Source organism: Nycticebus coucang, chromosome 2 (genome assembly GCF_027406575.1).
Source record: "Nycticebus coucang isolate mNycCou1 chromosome 2, mNycCou1.pri, whole genome shotgun sequence".
NCBI classification, from domain to species: Eukaryota; Metazoa; Chordata; class Mammalia; order Primates; family Lorisidae; genus Nycticebus; species Nycticebus coucang.
The window spans coordinates 122,002,657-122,026,406 of NC_069781.1; the positions used below are offsets into that span (position 1 = coordinate 122,002,657).

Here is a 23,750-nt window from a genome sequence, read left to right on the forward strand (position 1 = left end):
GGGGAGGGGTGGTGGCGGCGGTGGTTTTGTATTTTTGGTTTTTAGACAAAATCTCACTATGTCACCCTTGGTAGAGCACTGTGGCGTCACAGCTCACAGCAACCTCAAACTCTTGGGCTTAAGCGACTCTCTTGCCTCAGCCTCCGAAGAAGTACAGGCTGGAACTACAGACTCAGATATGTGATAAGTGCTTTTTAGGGTGTACTTCTCAAGGACATTCTTCGTGTTTCTTCCTCTTAACAAAGTATCTTAAATCTCCAAGGACTATAGGCACCCACCACCACACCCAGCTATTTTTGTTGTTGTTGTTGTTGTAGTTGTCATTCTTGTTTGGCAGGCCCTGGCCAGGTTTGAACTCACCAGCCCCAGTGTATGTGGCCTGCGCCTTAGCTTCTGAGCTATAGGCGCCGAGCCCAGGGTGTGTATTTTAATGCGATTCTACCAAAATTTAAAGGTAAAACTTTCAACCTTATAAACATGAGGCCTAAGTAATCTGAAAGCGTACAGGGAAGGCAGAGTAACTTGCTGGGAGAAACATGGGTTCTGAAGCCACATCCAAGGCAGCCAAAAGACATCTTCTAGAAAGTAAGGTAGGGCAATTTGAGAAATCCAAGTAAAGAGAAGTATCATTTCAAAACTCAGAAGCCAAAGAAAGAGGTGTTCACTGACAAATATAGGACATTTTGAGCTTTTAATACAGTTAAGAATAGCAATGACTTGAAACTCATTAAATTATCCTTAAATTCATGAATCTATAATATATATATTTAAAAAGTACAAGTCATCTTCTGAAGATGACCATAAACCATTTCATTGAAATGGTAAAATCAGTAAATGAAGGGAGGAGGAAAAGAAAATCAAGTATCTATCTTTTTATCCTGCTTTACTTATGTGTCACAAAAAAAGAGACAAGGTAATTTGTGCCTTCCTATGAAAGAACCCAGCTTGCCAAGAGAGTCGTTCTGAGTCATTAAGCCTCAGAATCCAGTTTTGCACATAAAGGAAACAGAGGACAAAATTGCTATATGAATAAAATCTAAACTGTGAGAAAGTATCTGAGTCAAAAAGTCCAGACCTTCAAAGAAAAATTGTATAGAAGAAGACAGTGGGATGGGGACTGTAAATTAAGAATCTTAACGTGTGTATCAAAAAACCCAAGCAAGACTAAACTGTAGTGTCCAGAGATAGGCACTTGAGCCACAAACCTAGGAGGAAATGGAAGTAAGCAATTACTCATGACAGTCAGAGTACCTGCTGCTTTTGCTTCAAGGAGGGAGGTGTGACAGAGACAGGGATCACATAGGGCCTTGCGGATGTCTGGCCGCATTTAATTTCCTGACCCGGGGGGCAAGTTATAAGGATGCTCATCTGAAAATGATTTATTATAGTGAAATATTTGTTTTGGGTAACTTTTCACTTATGTGCTTCATTTTACAGTAAAAAAGTAAAATGTGGTAGATAATATTATTGTGTAAACTACTCCGGGAGGAGATGCAGGAAGAAGCAGGACTGAATTGTAAATTACCCTCATTTATTGCACTTTTCATCAAAGGTCCTCCTTTGAGAGCCTCTTCTGTGTTGGAGCGGAAGAGGATTCTAGGGCTCTGAGTTGGAGAGTAGTCCTCGGGCAAGGGCGTGCTGCACTCAGCCATGTCCCGGAAGATCATCTCCTTCTCTTCCAGTAAGAGCAGGATCTGGTGGTCCTTCTGCTGAAGTTGTTCTGCAGGGTGGATGGAGAAAATGATCAGGTATTTTATTATGTGATGACTAGGACATGAGCACCACCTGGTGGTAATTTATGGAAAGGGACAAAACAGAACGTGTTTCACACACCCACCCACCCCTTTTTTCAATCACAAAGACAGTACCAAGTTTGTGTTCCGTAATTTCTTTTTTTCCTTTTCTTTCTTTTCTTTTTTGTTTGAAACAGAATCTTGCTCTGTTGCCCAGGCTGGAGTTCAGAGGCACGATCATAGTTCACTGCCTTGACCTCCTGGGCTTAAGTGATCCTTCAGCCTCAGTCTCCCAAGTAACTGGGATTACAGTGTGTGCCACCACGCCCACTTAGTTTTTACGTATTTTGCAGACACAGGGTCTCGCTACATCTCCCAGACTGGTCTTGAACTCCTGGGCTCAAGCAATCCTCCCTCCTCAGCCTCCCAAAGTGCTGAGATTATAGCCGTGAGCCACTGTACATGGTCTGTTCTGTAATTTCAACCTGGAAAACCATCCTCGTTCTTTTTGGCAAACACTGGACATCTTGATGTAAGTCTGCACTCTGCTTCACTCCTCAACCCACTACTCTATGACTTTCTCCTCACCACTCTGTAACTGACTGAATTCAATGACATCTCTGTGTTTCCATCTTATCTAGCACTGATGAGTGGAATCGTTCCTTTTAAAACAATTTCCCTCTTTTCACTTTGAGGATTCTGGTTTTCCCTTTAACATGCCTTTCTTAGTCCTGCCATCTGCAGTGGGCTGTATACCTGAGCACTTCCCTCAGTTCCACACTCAGCTGCCTTCTATACCTTACATCCTCCTCTTGGGGATTCTCAATCATTCCCATGGCTTTGGTCACTTTCTGCATGATAATCATTCACTAAAAGCACCCCTTCTTTTGTTAGCAGCAGACCATGAGGTCCCACTGTCAAGGGGCCACCTCCATTGAGATGCTTTGTTCTCCGCATGTCAGAGAATAACCTTCCCTCTGTCCCACCTGCCCCCTTCCTCTAGCTTGGGGTCTCTTCCTCAATCAACAGCTCTTCATTCTCCAGGTACCCAATTTGGAAACTGGGTAGAGAATCCTCACCTGTCTCATCACCCTCCCAAAGGATCAGATTTTTTTTTTTTAAGAGTCTCACTATATCTCCCTCAGTAGAGTGCTGTGGCATCACAGCTCACGGCAACCCTCAACTCTTGGGCTTGAGTGATTCTCTTGCCTCAGCCTCCCAGGTAGCTGGGACTACAGGCACCTGCCACAATGCCCGGCTATTTTTTGTTGTACTTGTCATTGTCGTTTAGCTGCTCTGGGCGGGTTCAAACCCAGCTCCCTGGGTGTATGTGGCAGGTGCTGCAACCACTATGCTATGGGAGCCAAGCCCACCGAAACAGATTTTAATGCCCTTGTTTCTTACATTTATTCCCTCTCCAGCGCATTTCTCACCTAACCTTCTTTGAGAGTCTCCCAACTGCCCTTCCATTTCTATAGCTCCCTCAAAAAATTCTCTCAACTAGTTTCAGCAAGCTTAAAATAAAATTATTTTCAATTGTATTTTTATTTATTTATTTTTAAGACAGAGTCTCACTCAGTTGCCCTGGGTTGAGTGCCCTGGCATTAAGATAACTCATGGTAACCTCAGCCTCTTGAGCTCAAGTGATCCTCTTGCCTCCCAAGTATCAGGAAGTACAGGTACCATACCCAGCTAGTTTTTCTATTTTTAGTACAGATGAGGTCTGGCTTTTGTTCAGGCTGGCCTCAAACTTGTGAGCTCAAGCAATCCACCTGCCTCGGCCCCACAAAGTGCTAGGATTACAGGTGTGAGCCAGGGGACCTGGCCTTTAAATTGTCTTTTAAGATTTGACGCCTTCCCAGTGAAGTTCTTGTCACTTAGCCCTGACCCTCTAGATATCAAACCTATCACTCTTTGTTAGACACATCAAGTCCTTTATCACCTTGGCACATAGGTATTCTTGTTGCTAAGATAATTTCTCTCTGATATAGCTCACGCGTCAGCTTCTCTGAGAGACTTACCAGGGTCAGGCTGAGCAGATATCACATACTTTAAATGTGCCTATGGTCTCATAAACCCTGTGCCCTGTCATTCATGTATATCCCCTTGCCCAAGGGAAAGGGCTCTGCTTTAGGAATTTTTGCTTTCCTAGCATTAGCATTATACTTCGCCAGGTGCTTAACAAAAGATAAAAGAAGAGAGATTCCATGATCATATCAATGTACACAGCTATGATTTAATAAAAAAAAAAAAAAAAAAAGAAGAGAGATTTTATCTTTGTCAACCTAATCATGGGCTAATAATTCTGATGTAACTCTGGGTCTGGTGTAAATCTGTATAACGTTTTTTAACCGTCCCCTCCCTGCAAAGCAGAATGCTATTATTTTATACAGCTTGAAGGCTTAACGAAACTCCTTGGGTGCTTACATTTATTTAAGTCTTATTTCTACCTAAAGTAGGCTTTACTTTGGGACTTCTAATAAGCCACTGGCTAAGAGGGAAGAGAAGCAGGCCCTGCTGTTTATAAGACAGAGATTAGAATTATGGCTCAGCCACTAAACACAGAAGTGACCCTGGGTTACTTGGCCTTTGTGGTCCTCAACTGTTTTATCTGTCTGCGTGATGGGGATTAGGATACCTGCCTTGTGGGGATACTGGCCATGCTAAACAGTTAGTACTCAATAAACAGTGGCCAAACACAGATCAATAAGTACTCTTCTCCCCAAACAACCTCACAACTCATTTGTGAACACAGATAAGTGATAAAGTCAGGGAGATTGACAGGAAGATCAAAACAGATCATCTGGAGAATTCTTTTCCTCAAATAACCTTTGCCTTGTTTTAATCTTGGATGTGACTATGGATTTTGGCCAGTGACAAAATACAAAGAATGTCACCAGGGCCCAAGAACACTGGTACTAACACAAGATAAGCAATATCCTCTTGATCGAGCATTGACACGTTCTCCCGTGTCAGCTTGAACTTGGTTTCTCTTTTGGTAAAAGCTAGTCATCTCTGTTTTCAGGGCCCTGCAGGGGCGATTCTCTCTCTTTAGAACTGAGAGACAGCCAGTAGCTAGTTCCTCCCAAAACCACCACCAGGTTTACGTAAGTGAAGACATGCCAGATCAGGGTCTTATACTCTTCCAACAGTTTACCTTTTAACTCCCGGGCTTTGGTGTCCAACATTTTCTTTTCTTCTTCATTCTCACTAGGAATTCCTTCATCTTCATCTCTGTTCCTAATACAACCCAAACAAAACAGGACAAAACAAAAAAAAAATTCCTGAGATGTCAATTACTTTGGTCCTGGTCCAGTCTATTATGAAATCATAGAGACATGAGGAAGGCCGGGAAGGGAGGGCCCTGGGGTCTTACGGAGTGTTGATCGTATCCTGAATGACTTACAGGGTGTTGATTGTATCCTGAATGATCTGGATCCAGCTGTTTCGTTCCTCCTTGGAGCTGGCATGGACTTCTACCATCTCTGGATCTCTCATCCCCATACTGATCAGGAATAAACCTTTTTCCTCATGTGCCACTTCTCTTACAATCAGTTTCTTTAAAGAGATCACTGTTGATTTTTGGTCCTGGAAAAAGAAAACAGGGTAAACGTAAGATATGAATAAAATGTTCAACTCTGAAAGACAACTTTGATCTAAGGTGAGACAAGATGTTTCAAAAGCATATGGTTTAAAAAACAGTGGCAGCTAGCTTATGGATAAAGAAAAATATTTCCCATTTTCCTTCCAGTTTTAACAAAAAGAAAACGACTTCCAAAAGGAAGATGATAACTTATGGCCATAAAGGATCTAAGTCATGTTTCCTACATGACGAACCTCTGCAGGTCCACACAGAGTGTGGTCAGCAATATTACACATCAGCATCATTTGTGGGGCCTAATTGTGTAAGAAATACCCCAGCGACAGACTTCTTTTTAGATCAAATTGTCAGATGTCCGAGACAATCAAAAGGATTGTTATGGAAAATAAAAATAATTTTGGGGGGTGAAGAGAAGATGACAGCAAATCCCAACGTTATGTAGAAAATTAACTCACAGGAATTTGTGCTGAGCCATTCAATTTTAAGAGGGTGAGAGAGTGATTATATAGTGTTTACGCTTCATAACAAACCTAGTTGTTTTGACTACTATTAAGAGAATAACAATTTGACTCACCAATGATGCAAAGACGTACTTCTGGTCTTTTTCTTGAAGGAAAACTAAAATGTCAGTTAGCAGAACTGCTTGAACCTCTGGAAAATAGGAATGGGAGAAGAGAGAACAATGACTACTCAACAGCTACCCCTAGCCAGGGTGCTTCTGTTACAGACGATTCAGTATACACCCCCACGACGGCAAACTGCGATCTGTGATCATACTCCTCTCCAAAGTCACGGTTTCAGTTCTACAGGATTCATACCTGGTCACTCAAGTTTCAGAGACATTTTAAAATGAGCCTTATCACCAAAGCCAGGTCTTGGAGAGAAGTTCAGGTACTCAGTACATCCCACAAGGCATGATTTTAAGAATAACTTTTTTTCTTTTTCTTTCTTTCTTTTTTTTTTTTTTTTTACAGACAGGGTCTCACTCTGTTGCTCAGGCTAGAGTGCCACAATCAGCTTACTGCAGCTTCAAAATCCTGGGCTCAAGTCATCCTTCTGTTTCAGTCAGGACTGGGACTATAGGCACAGGCACGTGCCAGCATACTTGGCTAATTTTTAATTTTTTTTTTTAATAGAGACGGGGTCTCTGTCAGCCAGCTGATCTCAAAATCCTGGGCTCAAGTGATTCTCCTGCCTCAGATGGAAGAGCATCCCAAAGTGCTGGGATTGCAGATGTGTGCCACCATGGCCTGCCAGGAATAAAATACTTTAAAGAATAAAGTTTAAAAAGCAGACTTCAACAGTATTAAATAGCAACATACTCCACAAATACTCAGGTTGTACTATTACTCAACTTCTGATTATAGTAATGGGAAAGGTGTGAGACAGAAGACAGGAGTCGTACCCAAAGGTGATATATAGAAACACCCAAGTCTAATGAAACAAATAAGAGCCGACTTCACCCAATATGTACCAGGGCAACAGCCTCCTCTCCTTCTCTGTTAAAACAAAAGCCAAATTAACATCTCTAGTTGGAGCTAGGAATAATAATTTTCAAAAACTCTATAAACTCTTGCTTTGACTAATCTCCTAGGATGATGAAGTGACATTTTTCATTACTCTCCTAAAGACAGTCTGACATCTGCAATTGAGCCATCCAGTGCGAGCTAACAGGGGAGTCCCCACGTGTCATCTGTGTTCTGAAAAGTGGAGCCTATGATTCCTAGGCAACAGGATGTAACTGATTTACACAGACCTCCTCCTGGCTTTTTCTTCCACTTCCGCTACAGGTGGAATCCCTTATCTATAGTGTAGGATAATATTTAGAAATAAACATATCCTACATCAAGCACACAAAGTAAATTCAGTGTGAGTTTAAAATGACTTGCTTTTCTTCCAGAGGCTTAAGAGATCTGGACCCCCCTGGGTTACTCACAGAGTTAGGCTTTTTTGGAGTTGCAAAAATTCCTTAGGCCTTTTCTCTGAAGCAGTACACCCCGTGAAGCCTGAGATCCAAGGGCATGCCGCCCTTCCTCAGAGATACGGGCCAGAGGGTTGACATATGTTAACAACATATTGTCAGAGGTCTATAGGTGCTCTGCCCTGAGGGAAGGACACAGTCATTACTTCATACTGAGTAAACTGAGTGAATGCTTGAAGATATTCTTCCATTAACTCTGTTCCCCTATGGCTACTTTCGTCTTTGTGACCTGCTCGGAAACTAGTCACTGTTTAGAGGAAGAGATTTACTACACAAGTGATTGCATTGATATGATAAATATTTCCTTTCAAGTTAAATTACAGATATGAAAAAAAGAAGGTAAGATGATGAAATTAATAGATAATGGATTAGGTGTGTACATGACTGGAAGAGTATAAAACTAAAACTTGGAATAAAGAATTTCGCCATATGCCATCCCACGGTGTATAGTCTGTTTCTTGACTTAATAATTACAGGAGCGAGTTTACACCCATGGCAAAGCTGCTGTTCGTTTGCGTCTCCGGTCACGCAACATATAGAATTAACTGTAAGGCTATGAAGAGAAAACAGCAGCAAGGATGTCAGCAAACTCCTATACCTCAAGTACCATAATTTTCTTTCTTTCTTTCTTTTTTTTTTTTTTTTTTGCAGTTTTTGGATGGGGCTGGGGTTTGAACCCACCATCTCGGGTATATGGGGCTGGCGCCCTACTCCTTTGAGCCACAGGCATCACACAAGTATCATAATTTCCATGCACTGCCCTTAGTTTTGGACAGTTATTTTTTAAAGTTTACTTTTAAATAATTCAGGCATTGGCCCCTCAAAAAGAAAAAAAAATCCAACAAAACACCAATTTTTACTTCCTTAGATCTTGAAGTTTATATTGTCAGTGTACAGAGAAAAACAAACCCACCCCTTTCAAAGGGCACCCAGCACAGAACTGGCTGTTCTTGGCTTGCATCACCGGGGGTGGATATAACTAAACGCCAGCTCCTATCTCCACTGCGGGCATTTCAGGCCAGAAAAAAAATCCATCCTTCTGCCACTGGATCAACCACAACTTCATTCTGAAAGCTGGGATCTATTAGTTTTTATTTTGGGACTAAGTAAAACTGCTGAGTAAAGGAAAGAATAAAATACTGGATCCAGGCAGCAGCTCTAGGAAACTCAGGCCCTTTCAAGAAAGGGCAGGTATTTCTCAACTCCCATCTTGCTTAAAAGATAGTCTCTGAAGTGGCTGTGTGGAAAGAGTCCTAAGCCAGGGCTCTAAGAATATTAGGGGCTGGCAGGAAGGAGCCTTCAAGTTCAAGTTCAACACACAGCCGGCTGGTAGCAGGAGGGCTATGCTTTTTCTCTGAAATTATCCCACTCTTCTTTTTCTTTTTTTTGTAGAGACAGAGTTTCACTTTATTGCCCTCGGTAGAGTGCCGTGGCGTCACACAGCTCACAGCAACCTCCAACTCCTGGGCTTAGGCGATTCTCCTGCCTCAGCCTCCTGAGTAGCTGGGACTACAGGCGCCCACCACAACGCCCGGCTATTTTTTTGTTGCAGTTTGGCCGGGGCTGGGTTTGAACCCGCCACCCTTGGTGTATGGGGCCGGCACCCTGCTCACTGAGCCACAGGCGCCGCCCCACCACTCTTCTTTTTCATGTGTCTTCCTACACTGCAGGCCTGAACAAGCTCTTCCAGGAGCCACTGAAACCATCTCTTGATCTCTCCACCAGGGGTCTCTCCTCAGTCCTGCTACACTCTGGCCACCCTAGTGGTTATGCTAAGAGACCATCTCATCCATCCTTCCTGCTTCTTGCCCTCCTTTTTGAATCCATTCTTGCCCCACTCCTATCAACAGTATCAACTGTCAACTACTCATGCACCCCATTACACGAGACCCAAGTTTCTTCAGGCTTATTTCCCACCACTCACTGCTGTCTACCCTCCTGCACGTGCCACGCCCCTCGACTCCTAGTGTGCTCATTTCCTCACTGCTGGCAGGAGCATTTTCTCCCTGTCCCCAGGCACCTCCCCTTCATCCTTCCCCTGCAGCTCCTCACACTTTCTCCTCTACTCCAGCAGCATGACAAGTGCAGAAAGTGCCTCTGTCCAAGCCTCCTCACTATGACCCCAAATGCTAAGCAGGTTGTCTTGTCGTACTCATCTTTGAAACCAGCTGATTGCATGAGATATCTTTACTATTTGTTCTAAGCACGGTTAGACTCTTCTCTTTTCCCGACAGCAGTGACCTAGATCACACCACTTACATCTCAGAGATGAAAGAATCACAAATCTCCTCCAACTTCCTTCTATGCCAATGAGGCTAACAGCACTGCCTGCACCACTGAGCCCAGCGAAGTATATTCATGGCTACTGGTGAAGTCACAAGTAGCATATGGGTCCACAGAGCACAAGTCTGATGAAAACACGTTTAAAAAAATAAAATGTATCAGGCAGCGCCTGTGGCTCAAGGAGTAGGGCGCCAGCCCCATATACCAGAGGTGGTGGGTTTAAACCCAGCCCCGGCCAAAAACTGGGGGGAAAAAAAATGTATTGCCTGTAATCCTAGCACTCTGGGAGGGTGAGGCAGGTGGATTGCTTGAGCTCATGAGTTCAAGAACCCCCTGAGCAAAAGTGAGACCCTGTCTCTCCTGAAAATAGGAAAAATCGAGGCAAGAGGATCACTTGAGCCAGAGTTGAAGGTTGCTGTGAGCTATGACGCCACAGCATTCTAACCAGGGCAACAGCTTGGGACTCTGTCTCAAAAATAAATAAAATGTATGAATGAATTAAAAAGCAAACTTTATAACTTCTTTAACCTGATATAGCTGACCACTTGAAAATAAAAACCAAATGGAAAATGGTATCTTTTTGCTTTATAGAATAAAAGATAAGAATATTAAAAAGTGTAATAGTCAATCTATTTGGATTGAGTTAAATTTACCTTTCCCTAAAGCCTGAGAAGCTATACATTCCTGTTAAATCTCTTCTGAACAAGTGCTATGGTTTCAATCTCAGATTCTGTCTCTCTCCTTGGAATAGTCTTGCCACAGACACCAAACCCGAACTGGCTGCCCATCTCTTGTAGGGGAATAAGCATTCCTCAACAGCCTGCACATCTGTACTCATCTTACCCTTTGCTTTGTTTTCTTTTCTTTTTTTTTTTTGAGGCAGAGTTTCATGATGTCACCCTGGGTAGAGTGCTGTGGCATCACAGCTCACAGCAACCTCCAACTCTTGGGCTTAAGCGATTCTCTTGCCTCAGCCTCCTGGGTAGCTGGGACTACAGGTGCCCGCCACAACACCCAGCTATTTTTACCGCAGTCGTCATGGTTGTTTAGCAGGCCCGGGCTGTTGGTGTATGTGGCTGACACCCTACTCACTGAGTTACGGACACTGAGCCTGCTTTGTTTTCTAAAATCTTAACTTTCCATTCTCTTTGACTGCACCATTCCCTTGTAATGTTTTTGTAAGTAATCTCCAACCAGCCCTTTTTGATATAAGATTAAGAACAATTAAATGATTAGACCCTCTAAGAATCTGGTAGTGAATTTCCAACACCTGTTGGATTTTGCCTGTTCTCCTTGGTGACACACTCTTCAATTCAGACAAAAGTGACTTAATACTTGACTTTAGGAGCATCACAGAAATGGGAAAAAAAAACACATGTGCTCACTTTTAAACTGTAACTAAGTGATACATACACACGAATACACGTGGCAGAAATCAACGGAATCAGCAGGTGGGAGGGAGGCATGAGTAAACTTACACGGTACAAGCATACTGTCTGGGGGGTAGACAGAATTATAACCTCAACTCAAACTGTACAGAAGTAGCACATGTAACCAAAACGTTTGTACCCCTATAACATTCTGAAATTAAAAACAAAAGTAAGCCAAGCCTTACCTTTCAACCTCCCTGTTGCGCTCTTCAGAAACACACTCCCATCTCGCACAAGCTTCTTCCGTTTCAAATCCTCCTTGGCAAACATCTGACCACTCTTCATCCTCATGATCGACTTGCTGTCTGTCTTCGTGTAAATCTCATTGAGACGTACTTTCTTTTCGTAATTTGCCACTTTGCTGTCTACAGCTCCAATCACATCCTTCACCAGGCTCAAGGACTGTGCCAGGTCTTTCTGCTCCACGTCATTGTCTTGGAAGGAAAGGACAACTGTGATTATCGGCTCCTTTCAGACAAGGGCAGATAGAAGGGGGAGGGAGTCCTGCTTTCTTGCTCCACAGCGTCATTTTCCTGTTGTGGTTATGCTGTCAGAGGGAAGCCAGCACATCAGAGGTCATGCACCTAACCCTACTGCTGTCCAAAGTTTAATTCTAAAGAAAGTTACAAGTTTCCAACAATATAAAAAATACGCAATTATAGGCTACATTTTAAAATAAAAGAAACTAAATATTTTTAAGAAGGAGAGAGGAATAAGTTTAAGTTCCTGGTTTACTAATCTTTAATGTACTGCTTTGTAATCTTTAACTGTCTAGAAGAGGGATTAATCAACTGCCTAGGAGTAGGATTAGCTAAGAGAAAAACCAGTAAGAAATGATTAAATGAGAAACAGCAGCAATTCTGTCATTTCTGGGAAGAACTGGTGGGTTTTATCTCCACCAGTTCCAGTTTAGCAATAAGGGAGAAATAAGTCATTGAGGTCACTGAACTGAACTCTTAAAGGAATCAATGGGTGTCCTTTTCCTTCTTGTCATCTACAACTACCTAAAATCCACATTTTTACCCAAGAAAATTATTTTCATGACAAAACACAAAGATCTCTTTTAGACCTATGAGAGCATGAACTAGCTCTTCTACGGGGTCTCTAGTGCTACACACAGGCCACAGTCCACTGGCACATGGTACACAGTTATAAAGGAGACTCACCTTTGGTACACTGTAATATTCTCTGGAATAAAACCGGGTACTTGGTGATCCTTTGGGTTACAAGCAATATGCACTCGGGGATTCCAAGCCTCCTTACAATTGAACTGCTCATCTTCTTCTGCAAGGTAGCAAACAAATTGTTATAAACTATATAAAGGTGGCACTGGCACCTCCAGCTAAAACCAACAGTGACACATAACTCTTTTTTTTTTTTGGCCGGGTTTGAACCCGCCACCTCCGGCATGTGGGACCAGCGCCCCACTCCTTGAGCCACAGGCGCTGCCCGCGACACATAACTCTTGACAATAATGAGAATTTTCATGGTTCACATCAATACCTTCACAAAGGCTTGAAAACGCTTATCCTTGGTATAAAGGTCTTTGAAGTAGTTTACAGACTGGTTGTGCTGCCCACAAAACTTGCCATACGTCTTCTTTAAGCGTTCTGCATTCTCACCTGAAAACTGCAGAGCAAAGGGAATAGAAGTTATGCCATAACTCAGCACACTGAACTCATAATGCCACTTTATAAAAAGTTTCCACTCTATTTGTACAAGCCAAGAGTACATCCTTATAAATCCTCCCCCCAAATTTAAATGGTACCCCAGCTTTGGAAAACAGTCTGGCAGTCAAAAGGTTAAACACAGAGTTATCACATGAACTAACAATTCCATTCCTGGATGTGTACCCAAGGGAAATGAAAAATGTGTTTGCACAAAAAGCTGTACACAGATGTTCATAGCAGCACTATTCCTAATAGCCCACAAAGGAAATAATCTGAATGTCTATCAGTGGGTAAATAGAACAGGCATATTCACACAATGGGATACTATTTAGCTACAAAAAAGGAATTAAGTACATGCTACAATGTCAATAAAGCTCAAAAGCATTGTGCTAAGCAAAAAAAAAAAAAAAAAACAAAAAACGGGCAAAAGACCAAATACTGTTTTATTCCATCTGTACAAAATGTCTAGAACAGGCAAATCCACAGAGACAGAAAGCCTCTTCGTGGCTGCTCTATCGGGGGCAGCTGAGCGTGTGTGGTGGGGAGTGAAGAGTGACTACTGAGGGGCATGGGGCTTCTTTGTGGGGTAATGAAAATGTTCTAAAAGCGACTCATTTAGTGGTGATGGTTGCACAACTGTGAATATACTAAAAACCATTTAATTGTACACTCAATAGGTGGACTATATGGCATATAAATTAAATATCAATAAAAATATATGTAAGTATTTAAAAAAAAACAAACCACTTTCACAAGTACCTACATACTATGAACATAAGAAATTCAGTTTGTTCTAACTTCCATTTGGCATGAACAGCAATAAACCAAGGAGGTCCACTAGAAGTTTTTCATGAGATATTTGGACTTAAAAATCTGACTTTGAGGGTGGCGCCTGTGGCTCAGTGAGTAGTGCACCAGCCCCAGATACCAAGGATGGTGGGTTCGAACCCGGACCTGGTCAAACTATAACAAAAAATAGCCAGATATTGTGGCAGGCACCTGTAGTCCCAGGTACTCAGGAGGCTGAGAGAATCGCCTAAGCCCAAGAGCCGGAGGTTGCTGTGAGCTGTGATGCCACAGCACTCTACTGAGGGTGACAAAGTAAAATTCTGTCTCAAAAAAAAAAAAAAAATGACTTTGATAATAAAAACCAGCCATCATTACCTAGGGAATAGGAGGCCAGCAGTCCTAACAATTCTACACAATCCTTAAATCATTCCCAAAGTGTACAATCTCAGCAGTTCACCTGAAGATGTGATACTTGGAGAATGAATGAATATGCTAATGAAGTAATGAAGTGAGGGGTATAGTCTCAGGAATACAAGGGAAGGACAAATTCCCTATTCTCAGAGAAATGGTCCCATAACGAAGCCTCTGCTTCTCCACAGAAGCAGAGATTTGCTGGGGGAAAAAAAGATTTGATCAGATGAGCACGTTATGCCCCCCACCTATTAAGGTTATACCATCAACAGTTTGAGCAAGAACATTACCAGCTGTCCGTAACACATCTGAAAGTCTTAAAATAATTTTTAACTGTATCTTTTGAAGTGAGGTTAAAACCATACAAGACCTTGAAAATATCAACAATATATACTTCCTGAACTGCTTTACAGTCACTCATTCCATTTTCCATGCTTCAGCTGGTTTTTAGATAAATGAGATCCTTCTTATTTGAGGCAGATGGGAAAGTTGAAGACTTCCAACAAATATTTTTTGATTTCTTAACCAATACTATTTCTGATAACAGTATAGACCCTGAGGAGGAAAAACTTTCAGCATGTATCTGCCATACATCCCGTGTGCTTTATAAACACCCTCCCTTTAACTCTCTAAAACAGTATTAAAAGAGAAACCCTACTGCCCTAATTTTATAGAAAAGGAAATCGAGGCTCAGAGAGATTAAGTAACTTCCCTAAGCTTACGAGGATTGTGAATGGTAGAGCCGACCCAGAATGCATGGCTACTGCAAAGCTTCACTGCACACTGCACGTGAGAACCCAAGATCCTTCCCATTGCTCACCTGATTTACAAGCACATCCCCGATCCTTTTGATGAGAAAGTTCTTTTCACTTTTATCCACCAGAGACTCCTTCTTCCGCTCCAGGATTCGCTGAAAGAACTGGCTGTGTATACTGATCAGCTCATCGAGACAGGGAAACAGCTTTTCCACCATCTGCTGCTCAAAGAGCAGATCTGTCATCATCCCTCGGCTGTACACGTCACTCATGATCTTGAGAGTGCGGAGGTGGTGGAACTCGGTTTGCATCAACTCTAGAAGGAAGACAAAGATCAGGGATGATCAGGGATGCTCTAAGAATTCTCTGTTTCAAAGATTACCTGCTGCCATCAGAAAGCTAGCTTAGAGCTCAATTTAAACTTTAAAACTAAAGTTAACAGTTATCTTTCCCCCCAAACTGTTCTCACCTTTTCCCTCTATTTTTCATGTGACCTAACACTACTTTCTCACGACAAGAATACTGGATTCCATCAGTTTTTTTTTTTTTTTTTTTTTTTTTTGAGACAGAGTCTCACCATTTCCCTGGGTAGAGTGCTATTGCATCATCATAGCACTTGCCTGAGCTCAAGTGATCCACATGCCCCAGTGTCCCAGAGTGCTGGGATTACAGGAGTGAGCCACCACGCCTGGCCTCTATCAGTCTTCAATAGTGATTTCCAAGGAGGTCTGCATAGGAGTTAGTACCTCTTACAAATGAACTGTGTTCCTCATTTCTAGAAATGACTTTTGTTTAGTCTAGTTTCTAGTGGGGGTAAGGAACTAAACTGTTCCTTTCACAAGAGATGAAAGGAACAGGCCTCTTTCTAGGCCTGCTGTATAAATTAGCACTCAACATACCAATAAGACTGTATCTCTATGCCTTAACACTTTTAAAGTCTTTAAGAGGCCACATATGGAATAACTGATTATCCACAGCTTGACAAATGCTAGACAATGCAAATCCAACTTAAGAGCAAAATGAAGAACCTCACCATAAATCACCTCTTGCCGTTTGACCACATCTTTCTTTTGCTGTTTCAGAAACTTGCTGTCCACTATCCGACTCCACGACTCCGCTTCCAGCTGCTTGGAATCAATCTCAAAGTCTCCCATTAGTTGTCCTTCATTCATGTCTGTACCTACTCCTCAAAGTATCAAAAAATCATATGAGAATCTTGGGCTTGTGACCTCTAAAAGCCTATGCTGGGGTGTCCTCAGGGTGTTGGCTGATTTTGTTACGACACAAACATGCTGCACTAGTATATGAGATATTCATGGAGAGGACGATCTAGGACAAGGAAGGAACCAAAGGTCTGTTTGGGAAGGACAGGCTATATATTCAAGACCTTGGCTAAGAGTGATGAACATCACTTGAACATAATTAAGACATGACTCCTACACGAAATAGGAACTGGAAGGGACCTGGTGCCTTTTACAGGGGTCCTCAAACTTTTTAAACAGGGGGCCAGTTCACTGTCCCTCAGACCGCTGGAGGCCCAGACTATAGTTAAAAAAAAAAAAAAAAAAAAAAACTATGAGCAAATTCCTATGCATGCTGCACATATCTTATTTTGAAGTAAAAAAAACAAAATGGGAACAAATACAATCACACCGCCTCATGTGGCCCGCGGGCTGCAGTTTGAGGACCCCTGGTTTAAAAGAACAGGCTTCCAAATGTGCCAAAACAGCTAGCACTGAATGTGTGCAAAGGTCTAGGGGAAGAAAAAGCATTTATACTGAAGATATGCCCACATTAAAATCAATGACATCCTTCAATGGACAGCTGATAATAGGGTAAGTCTGATTACCAGTTCATTACCAAGCATGAGGCTTCATAGACAACTTGGAGCTTCCACAAGGAGGCAGGCCCTAGTATTCCAGTAACACTTGTATTCTAGGTAATATGGGTGCACAGTCTTTATGGTGGCATACAACTTAGGCCATAACTACTTCTTACCCTCATCAGTAAGTGATTCTGTTGATTCATTGACTTTGCTGATTTTATTTAGTGAGTCTGTTGAATGAGATAGGAATTTCCAGGTGTTTGACATGTTCTCATCGCTGCCAACTCTGGGGACAGAAAGAAATACATACTGTCAAGTATACATTCTGATGTGTCAGGGTTTGCGTTAAATGAGTACTTTAAAAACTGTAAAATGACAGCTGGCTGGAAGCATTCCAGTGTCTAAACAGAGTACTTATCAGGTTCACAGCTGCATACAACACTAACTTACTAAGTCTGGAAGCATTTAACATCAATGTGAACTCAAAACTTTTTGAATCTTTTGAGCCCCTTAAAAAAAAAATGGTTATGAAGAAAGGAGAACTCCCCCCCCTTCAACCATTTACACATGACATCAAAAATTTCTCTGCTTAAAACTTATTGCCCAACCACTACACTCACTCCTGACCCCATTCTCTAAGTGACTACATTCAGCATTTACATAGTAAATTATATTCTTTGGACATTCTCAACCCCTAGCTAGTGTTAACAAGCACCAAAAAGTGTTTTGTTTGTTTTTTTTTCTTTTTGCAGTTTTTGGCCGTGGCTGCGTTTGAACCCGCCACCTCTGGCATATGGGGCCGGTACCCTACCCCTTTGAGCCACAGGCGCTACCCAGCACCAAAAAGTGTTTGTTGACACAAGAGTCCTTTAAAACCTTTAATTTAAAGATCAACTTTTTAAAGTCATAATGCAGATAAAACTTTAGTAACATTACAACTATAAAAAGAAAGCTTTTAAGAACAATGAAAACAAAAAGACAAACAGAACAAAATACCTGAAACTTTTTTTTTTAAAGAGGAAAAAACATTACCTAGCAAAGAGGTTAGGAAATACAAAGGGAGACTTTACATCCTTTAGTTGTGAATTTCCTTCAACCTAGGTTAAGAGACATGCAAGAGGTGTTTTGAGTCCTACATTTCAGATGACTGATTTATTTGGTGAGAAGACCAGGCATCTTACCCCCGAACAGACAATAACATCATAATCAACCTTGTGCTAACACCTAACAGCCAAGGCCTGGCCAGGGCACCAGAAAAGAAACTCACTGCAAGTGAGCGAGGGGGCACCCAGTGTAAGAAATGGCTCATAATGCACCTCCACGGCACTGACGAGGGTTAAGAGGCCAGGATGGAAAACAGACTTAAAAAGATAAAACCACCAGGTTTATCTGAACAACAGAAATGTATAACATCCGGAAATAAGGGATTGCAACTAAAAATTCAGAATGAAATCATCTTTTTTCCTATTCCTGATTCTTATTTTGATCTAAAAATAATTTTTTTCATGTTCAACTTCTTCAAAAGTGGTCTGGTCACATATAAAAGCCTCGAGAGCAACCACCTGATAAAGGTGGTTACATGAGATCCTTGTGGCAAAAGGGCAGTCATGACATCCATCAAAACACGTTCCTCTTCCTCTTAGTCTGTTCCACCCAACTGGACACCAATCCATTATTCTGCACATTTATTTCTAAAAGAAGAATCGTTTTGCCATGATATGATTATTATGCTCTCAACAGCTAGATACCAACTGTGCTATCTTTAAATTTCCACTTACCCAGTAATGTTCTGTATGGAGACACTTTTGGAGAGTGAGACACTCTGCTGGGACCGCCGGTTAGCAAACATTGGGGTGGTGGTGGTTTCATCTGCTAGGAGGACTGCAGATCGAGGGCGCTCCTTTGGCTGGGAGGCTGCGAAGGCAAAGAGGACGCTAATTAAACCATCACCTACCCACACCCTCCTCATACTAACTCACATGACAAGTGCCAAAAAGAAACAAAGTGCTTTAAAACAGATTTGCTAGCACTCTGGGAGGATGAGGCAGGTGGATTGCTTGAGCTCAGGAGTTCAAGACCAGCCTGAGGAAGAACAAGACCCCATCTCTACTAAAAACAGAAAACTGGGGCAAGAGGATCGCTTTAGCCCAAGAGTTGGAGGTTGCTGTGAGCTATGATGATGCCACAACACTATTCAGGGTGACAGCGGGAGACTCTGTCTCAAAAAAATAATAAATCAAACAGATTTGCCCTGGAAGTATAAACTGGTACAAAAACCTCTGGAGGGTAGTTTGGCAATAACTATTGAAATTATAAATGGCTATAATCTTTGATCCGGAGATTTAACTTTCAGATTATGTTTATTCTATAAGATATACTTATATGAATGATGCATATCCAAAGTTATTCAATGCAATAATTGTCAAGTACAAGCAAAACATTTAGAATGACACACGTGAGTCCTGAAAGAACTCTGGTTAAAAGTTACAGCACATCGTACATGGGAATATGGCATAGAGTTTAAGCAATGAGGATGTTTTCCGTGCATCAGATCTCCATGACATATTAGTGGGGGCAACAATCAAGGTGCAGAACAAAGTACACAACAGCTTATCTTTCATGCTTAAAAGAAAGAAAAATTAATAATCCAGGTTGGTATTTGTTTTAATTCAATAATAAGGGAACACCAAGAAAATAAAGTGAAGAGTGACTACCTATGGGGTGGGATGGAAATGAAGCAATGCGGACAAAGAATCATGTGAAAAACCATGTTATCTTAAAATTTAAACTAAAAATAAGATTGAAAGAATCTTAAGGATTAAGGGTAAAAGGAATCTTAGAGATAACCAGTATTCACTTGGGACCACCACTCACAAAACATTTGAAGTGATGGGTGGACATCAAATTCCCAGCCCTCCTTGTCCTCAGGGGTGGGATCTGGGAGTCTACATGTTTTACTGTATAGTCAATGTAAGTGACTTCTGTCCATCATTTGAGAGTGGAGATCTTGATAAATTCCTTTAATTTACAAATGAAGAAAAGGTACCACTTGTTTAATGTCAAATAACTACAGCCAACCCTTGAACAACATGGGTGTGAAATGCAGAGTCCACTTATATGTGGCTTTTCTTCTGCCTCTGCACTCCTGAGACAGTAAGATCAGCCCTCCTCTTCCTCAGCCTACTCAGTGGCATGAATGAAGACTTTTATGATGATCCATTTCCACTTAATTAATAGTATTTTCCCCTCCTTAACATTTTCTTTTTTCTATCTTAATTTAATAATGTGGTATATAACACATTTAAAATACAAAGTATGTATTAATTGTTTATGTCATCAGTAAGGTCAACAGTAGGCTATTAGTGGTTAAGTTTTGGGGAAGTCAAAAGTTATGTGTAGATTTTTCAACTGTGAGAGGGGCTCAACCCTAATCCCTGCATTGAATTTCAAGGGAATCTGATTGCATACTTCACATTTATCCTGAGTGTCATTAAAGGGGGAAAACAGAGATCTAATTTCCTAATATAATAATACTGGCACTTAGGTAACAAATTATTTTTCCCTGGTAAATGAGTTCTTGCCCCAAACACAAGTTGCATTATCTGTCCATACCCAGGATTGTCAAGAGCTGAAGGAAATAAGACTGGGGTGGCGGTTAAGACTTCACGGTACCTCAGGATGATTCTGACTTAACAACATTAAAGAAAATCAGTAATTTCCACTTCAAATCCTATTTAGAAGAAGGTGACACAATAAAACACCAGAAACATGATACTCTACAATATGACCAGAGCCTTATGTAGGAAGTACGCAGGGTGTGGGCCCCATTCCCAAGAGAAAACGTGCTGAGGTGTTAAAGAGTTTGGAGCACATCTAGGTGCTTCAGAAAGAAGGTCACCGAGCAGATAAAACCAGATGGAGGAAGAAACCCTGGTTCTTGAAGAATGGGAAGGATGTAGAAAGGTGAGAAAGAAAGGAGGGTAATTCTGATGAGAAGAACTGTAAAAATGAAGGCATGATAATTATGAGTGTTAACATAGAGGCAGAAGCAAATAGTGGATACAAACAAGGGATCAGTGAAAAGGCTGGGAGAAGCAAGGAGGTCATGTTACACAAAGCCTCAAAAGTGATAAATAACATCTGAAAGGCAACACGGGTAGATAAAAACAACAATCCATATTCCAACCGAGTAAGTTACTCAGCATCTCAGGGCCTTACTTGTGGCGGTGCTGACACCAGTGGAACTAACAGCTGAGGAGTGCCTATTAATTACAAGTATGATGTGATTCAAACGTGGCTACTACTCTATGATACTACTATCATCCTCCGTCACAGGGAGGAAATAAGGCACAGAGAAGTTCGATAATGTTCAGGGGTACACAGCTTTCAAGTGGTGGTGCTGGGACTCAAATCTATACAATTTGAATTCATAACCTGTATTCTTAACCACTACCTTGCCTCAGTGGGGTGAAAGAGGAATAAGAATTTTTTTTTTTATTATTTATCTCTTCATCTTTTATTCTAAGGCGGAAAGGGAGGGGAGGAAGGGGAATAAGAATATTTTTGAGGGGTCAGAGTTAATAAAATAAAGTACATAACAGATATTTTAAAAAAGGAATGTTATTTTATCTAATGCAAAAGAAAAAAGGGTTCTGAAACAAGAGATGTCACAGGAAAAAAAAAAGAGTTTAAGGAAGATTAGAACTGTAGAAGCTTTATCAGAAGGGCTTGCTCACAGTGTGAAGTGGATGCCAATCTGGCAAAGCTCCTCTTCTAAGCATCCACATGCAAAGATGGGTGATAACCAGATTACACATGTCTCAAGGGAATTCAAAATCTTCTGTGGGGGTACAGACCAGTTAGTATAGCCATTCTGGAGCTATCTGGAAGTACTTAGAGAAATTAGGTAGAAAGCAGCAGTTCTCAAGCTTGAGCAGGCATCAGAAATCACATGGAGATCTATTAAAACACAGACTGCTGGGCTCTACCCCACAGTTTCTGATTCTGGTAGGGCCCAAGGATACACATTTTTATTTTATTTTATTTTTGTAGAGACAGAGTCTCACTTTATGGCCCTCGGTAGAGTGCCGTGGCCTCACACAGCTCACAGCAACCTCCAACTCCTGGGCTTAAGCGATTCTCTTGCCTCAGCCTCCTGAGTAGCTGGGACTACAGGCGCCCGCCACAATGCCCGGCTATTTTTTGGTTGCAGTTTGGCCGGGGCCGGGTTTGAACCTGCCACCCTCGGTATATGGGGCTGGCGCCTTACTGACTGAGCCACAGGCGCCACCCCCGGACACACATTTTTAACTGGTCTGGAAACTTTGAAAAAACACCACAGAAGTGGTATACAGTCGCTCAGGAGTTAGAGACCAGCCTGATCAAGAGTGGGACCCCCATCTCTACAAAAAATAGAAAAATAGTCAGGAGTCATGGCAGGTGTCTTTACTGCAGTCCCAGCTATTCAAGAGGCTGAGGCAGGAGGACCACTTCAGCCCAAGAGTTTGAGGTTGCTGTGAGCTATAATGATGTCATAGCATTCTACTTAGGGCAACAGAGAGAGAGAGACTCTGACGAGGGGAAGGGGAAGGAGGAGGAAAAAGAAAAAGAAAAGGGGAGGGAGGGTAGAGGAAGAGGGGAAGGAGGGGGAAGGGGGAAGAGCAAAGGAGGGAGAGGAGGGAGAAGGGGGGAGGAGGGGGAGGAGAGAGACGAGGAAGGGGAGAGAAGGGGAGGGGAGAGAGAAGGGGAGGAAGGGAGAGGAAGGACAGGAGAGGGAGAGGAGAACACTGGATTCACCACTCATTATTTATGGTAGTAGTTGGCAGCAATTTAAATATTCTATCATTGGGGAATTTGCATAATTAAAATGGGATACACACTTATGAACAGATACTGTACAGCAGTCTGAAAGAATAACTTACAACAATGTGCACAGACCTCAAAACAATACTGAGTGAAAAAAAAAGAATATAAGCCCAGGTCACATTATCTGATTTAAATTCAACACAAAATAATGACAATTTTCCCCTAAAGATATACAGATGTCTAAAGATACAATAGATTAGAAGGATAAACAGTAAATTGCAGTAGGAATGAAGAACTGAAAGGGAAAAGTAGTAGGAAAAACCAAAGTGGAGTCTCGTACATACTAATGACAAGTGTGATGTGACTGGGAGACTGTGATTTTCTTTATTTTGTGTACCGCTTCAGGTCCTTGGGGGAAAAAATAAACCATTTCTATAGCTTCACAGTTTATAAAGGAGTTTAACAAGCAAGATCTCATTTGATTTGCACAACTATGAAGCACTCACAGCAAGTACTTTCGTTTTGAACTGCTGAGAGGCACACACGTTGATGTGCTTAAACACACAGGGCGGAAGTGTTCCCCTTAGTCAAACACACACGCTATTCTAGAAACCTTCAAAGAGGTAGCGGAATCTGCAGCATAAAACAGCAGCCTTCTCTAACTTTCCACAAAATAGCTATTCAAATTTGATTATAAATAATAAATGCACATTACTACAATACGGTTCAGCCCAGACTAGAAAGTCAGAAAGGGGATTCTGAGAAGGGGAGTGTGCTACTCACGCTTGTTCCTCATGATGACTGTGGGCAATGATGACGTGTCATGTGCCTGAAGGCTACCTTTGGGCTGCTAAGGAAAAAAAATAAGTTCATGAAGCCTGTATTGACAGCTCATCCTCTGTCATGGCCCTCATACCCTGCATCCCGGCGATGGCTGCCCGTGGGGTGCCATCCCTCGAACCTCCCAAACCCACCCCCCCATGCCACGGATGCCTGTCTTCTGCTATGGATGCTTCTCTTACCTTCCTAGGCACAGCATTCTTTCCCTCTGAGACTATTTACATATTGTACTTCCTGGGCAAAGCCATCCCCTAGCTTCTTTCCTCTCCTCACCCAAGGCACTGCCTGGCACGGCACCCCTTTCTTCTCATTTATGGTAACTGTCTGTTTTTCTATCTTCCCCACTAGGTTGGTTCCTCAAGAGCAACATCTGTGCCTTTTTCATTTCTATTTCTCCAGTGACTAGAATTTATAAGGTACTCAATTCTTAGGCAAAATGCTAATTTTAGTTAAGACTTTGGTTGTAGCATATAATAGAAGTACTCTGAGACATTACAGATTGAATTAATTAATGAGATCCATCATTAAAGAGGTTATTTCCAATCTGAAACAGAATTCCCCTTTCAGGTTATATTCTTTCACACGGGAATGGTAGCTCTGTATCATTATTGCTCTGTAGTTACATTC

General features: G+C 41.9%; 1 protein-coding gene across 11 annotated transcripts in view; it reads right to left on the minus strand.

Annotated features, from left to right (window-relative positions):
• AKAP13 (A-kinase anchoring protein 13) overlaps positions 1 to 23,750 on the minus strand; it is a 317,276-nt gene that overhangs the window by 13,139 nt on the left and 280,387 nt on the right. For 6 of the 11 annotated variants that reach the window (XM_053581736.1, XM_053581737.1, XM_053581740.1 and 3 more), the window contains 12 exons: positions 23,067 to 23,133; positions 18,257 to 18,392; positions 16,652 to 16,764; positions 15,687 to 15,839; positions 14,719 to 14,969; positions 12,532 to 12,657; positions 12,195 to 12,312; positions 11,214 to 11,462; positions 5,909 to 5,985; positions 5,140 to 5,321; positions 4,891 to 4,973; positions 1,526 to 1,720 (listed from right to left, as the gene is read on the minus strand). In XM_053581736.1, coding sequence (XP_053437711.1) covers positions 1,526 to 1,720; positions 4,891 to 4,973; positions 5,140 to 5,321; positions 5,909 to 5,985; positions 11,214 to 11,462; positions 12,195 to 12,312; positions 12,532 to 12,657; positions 14,719 to 14,969; positions 15,687 to 15,839; positions 16,652 to 16,764; positions 18,257 to 18,392; positions 23,067 to 23,133 — 1,750 coding nt within the window. The remainder of the gene's footprint in view (positions 1 to 1,525; positions 1,721 to 4,890; positions 4,974 to 5,139; positions 5,322 to 5,908; positions 5,986 to 11,213; positions 11,463 to 12,194; positions 12,313 to 12,531; positions 12,658 to 14,718; positions 14,970 to 15,686; positions 15,840 to 16,651; positions 16,765 to 18,256; positions 18,393 to 23,066; positions 23,134 to 23,750) is intronic. The other 5 variants (XM_053581741.1, XM_053581735.1, XM_053581733.1 and 2 more) reach the window with 3 other exon arrangements.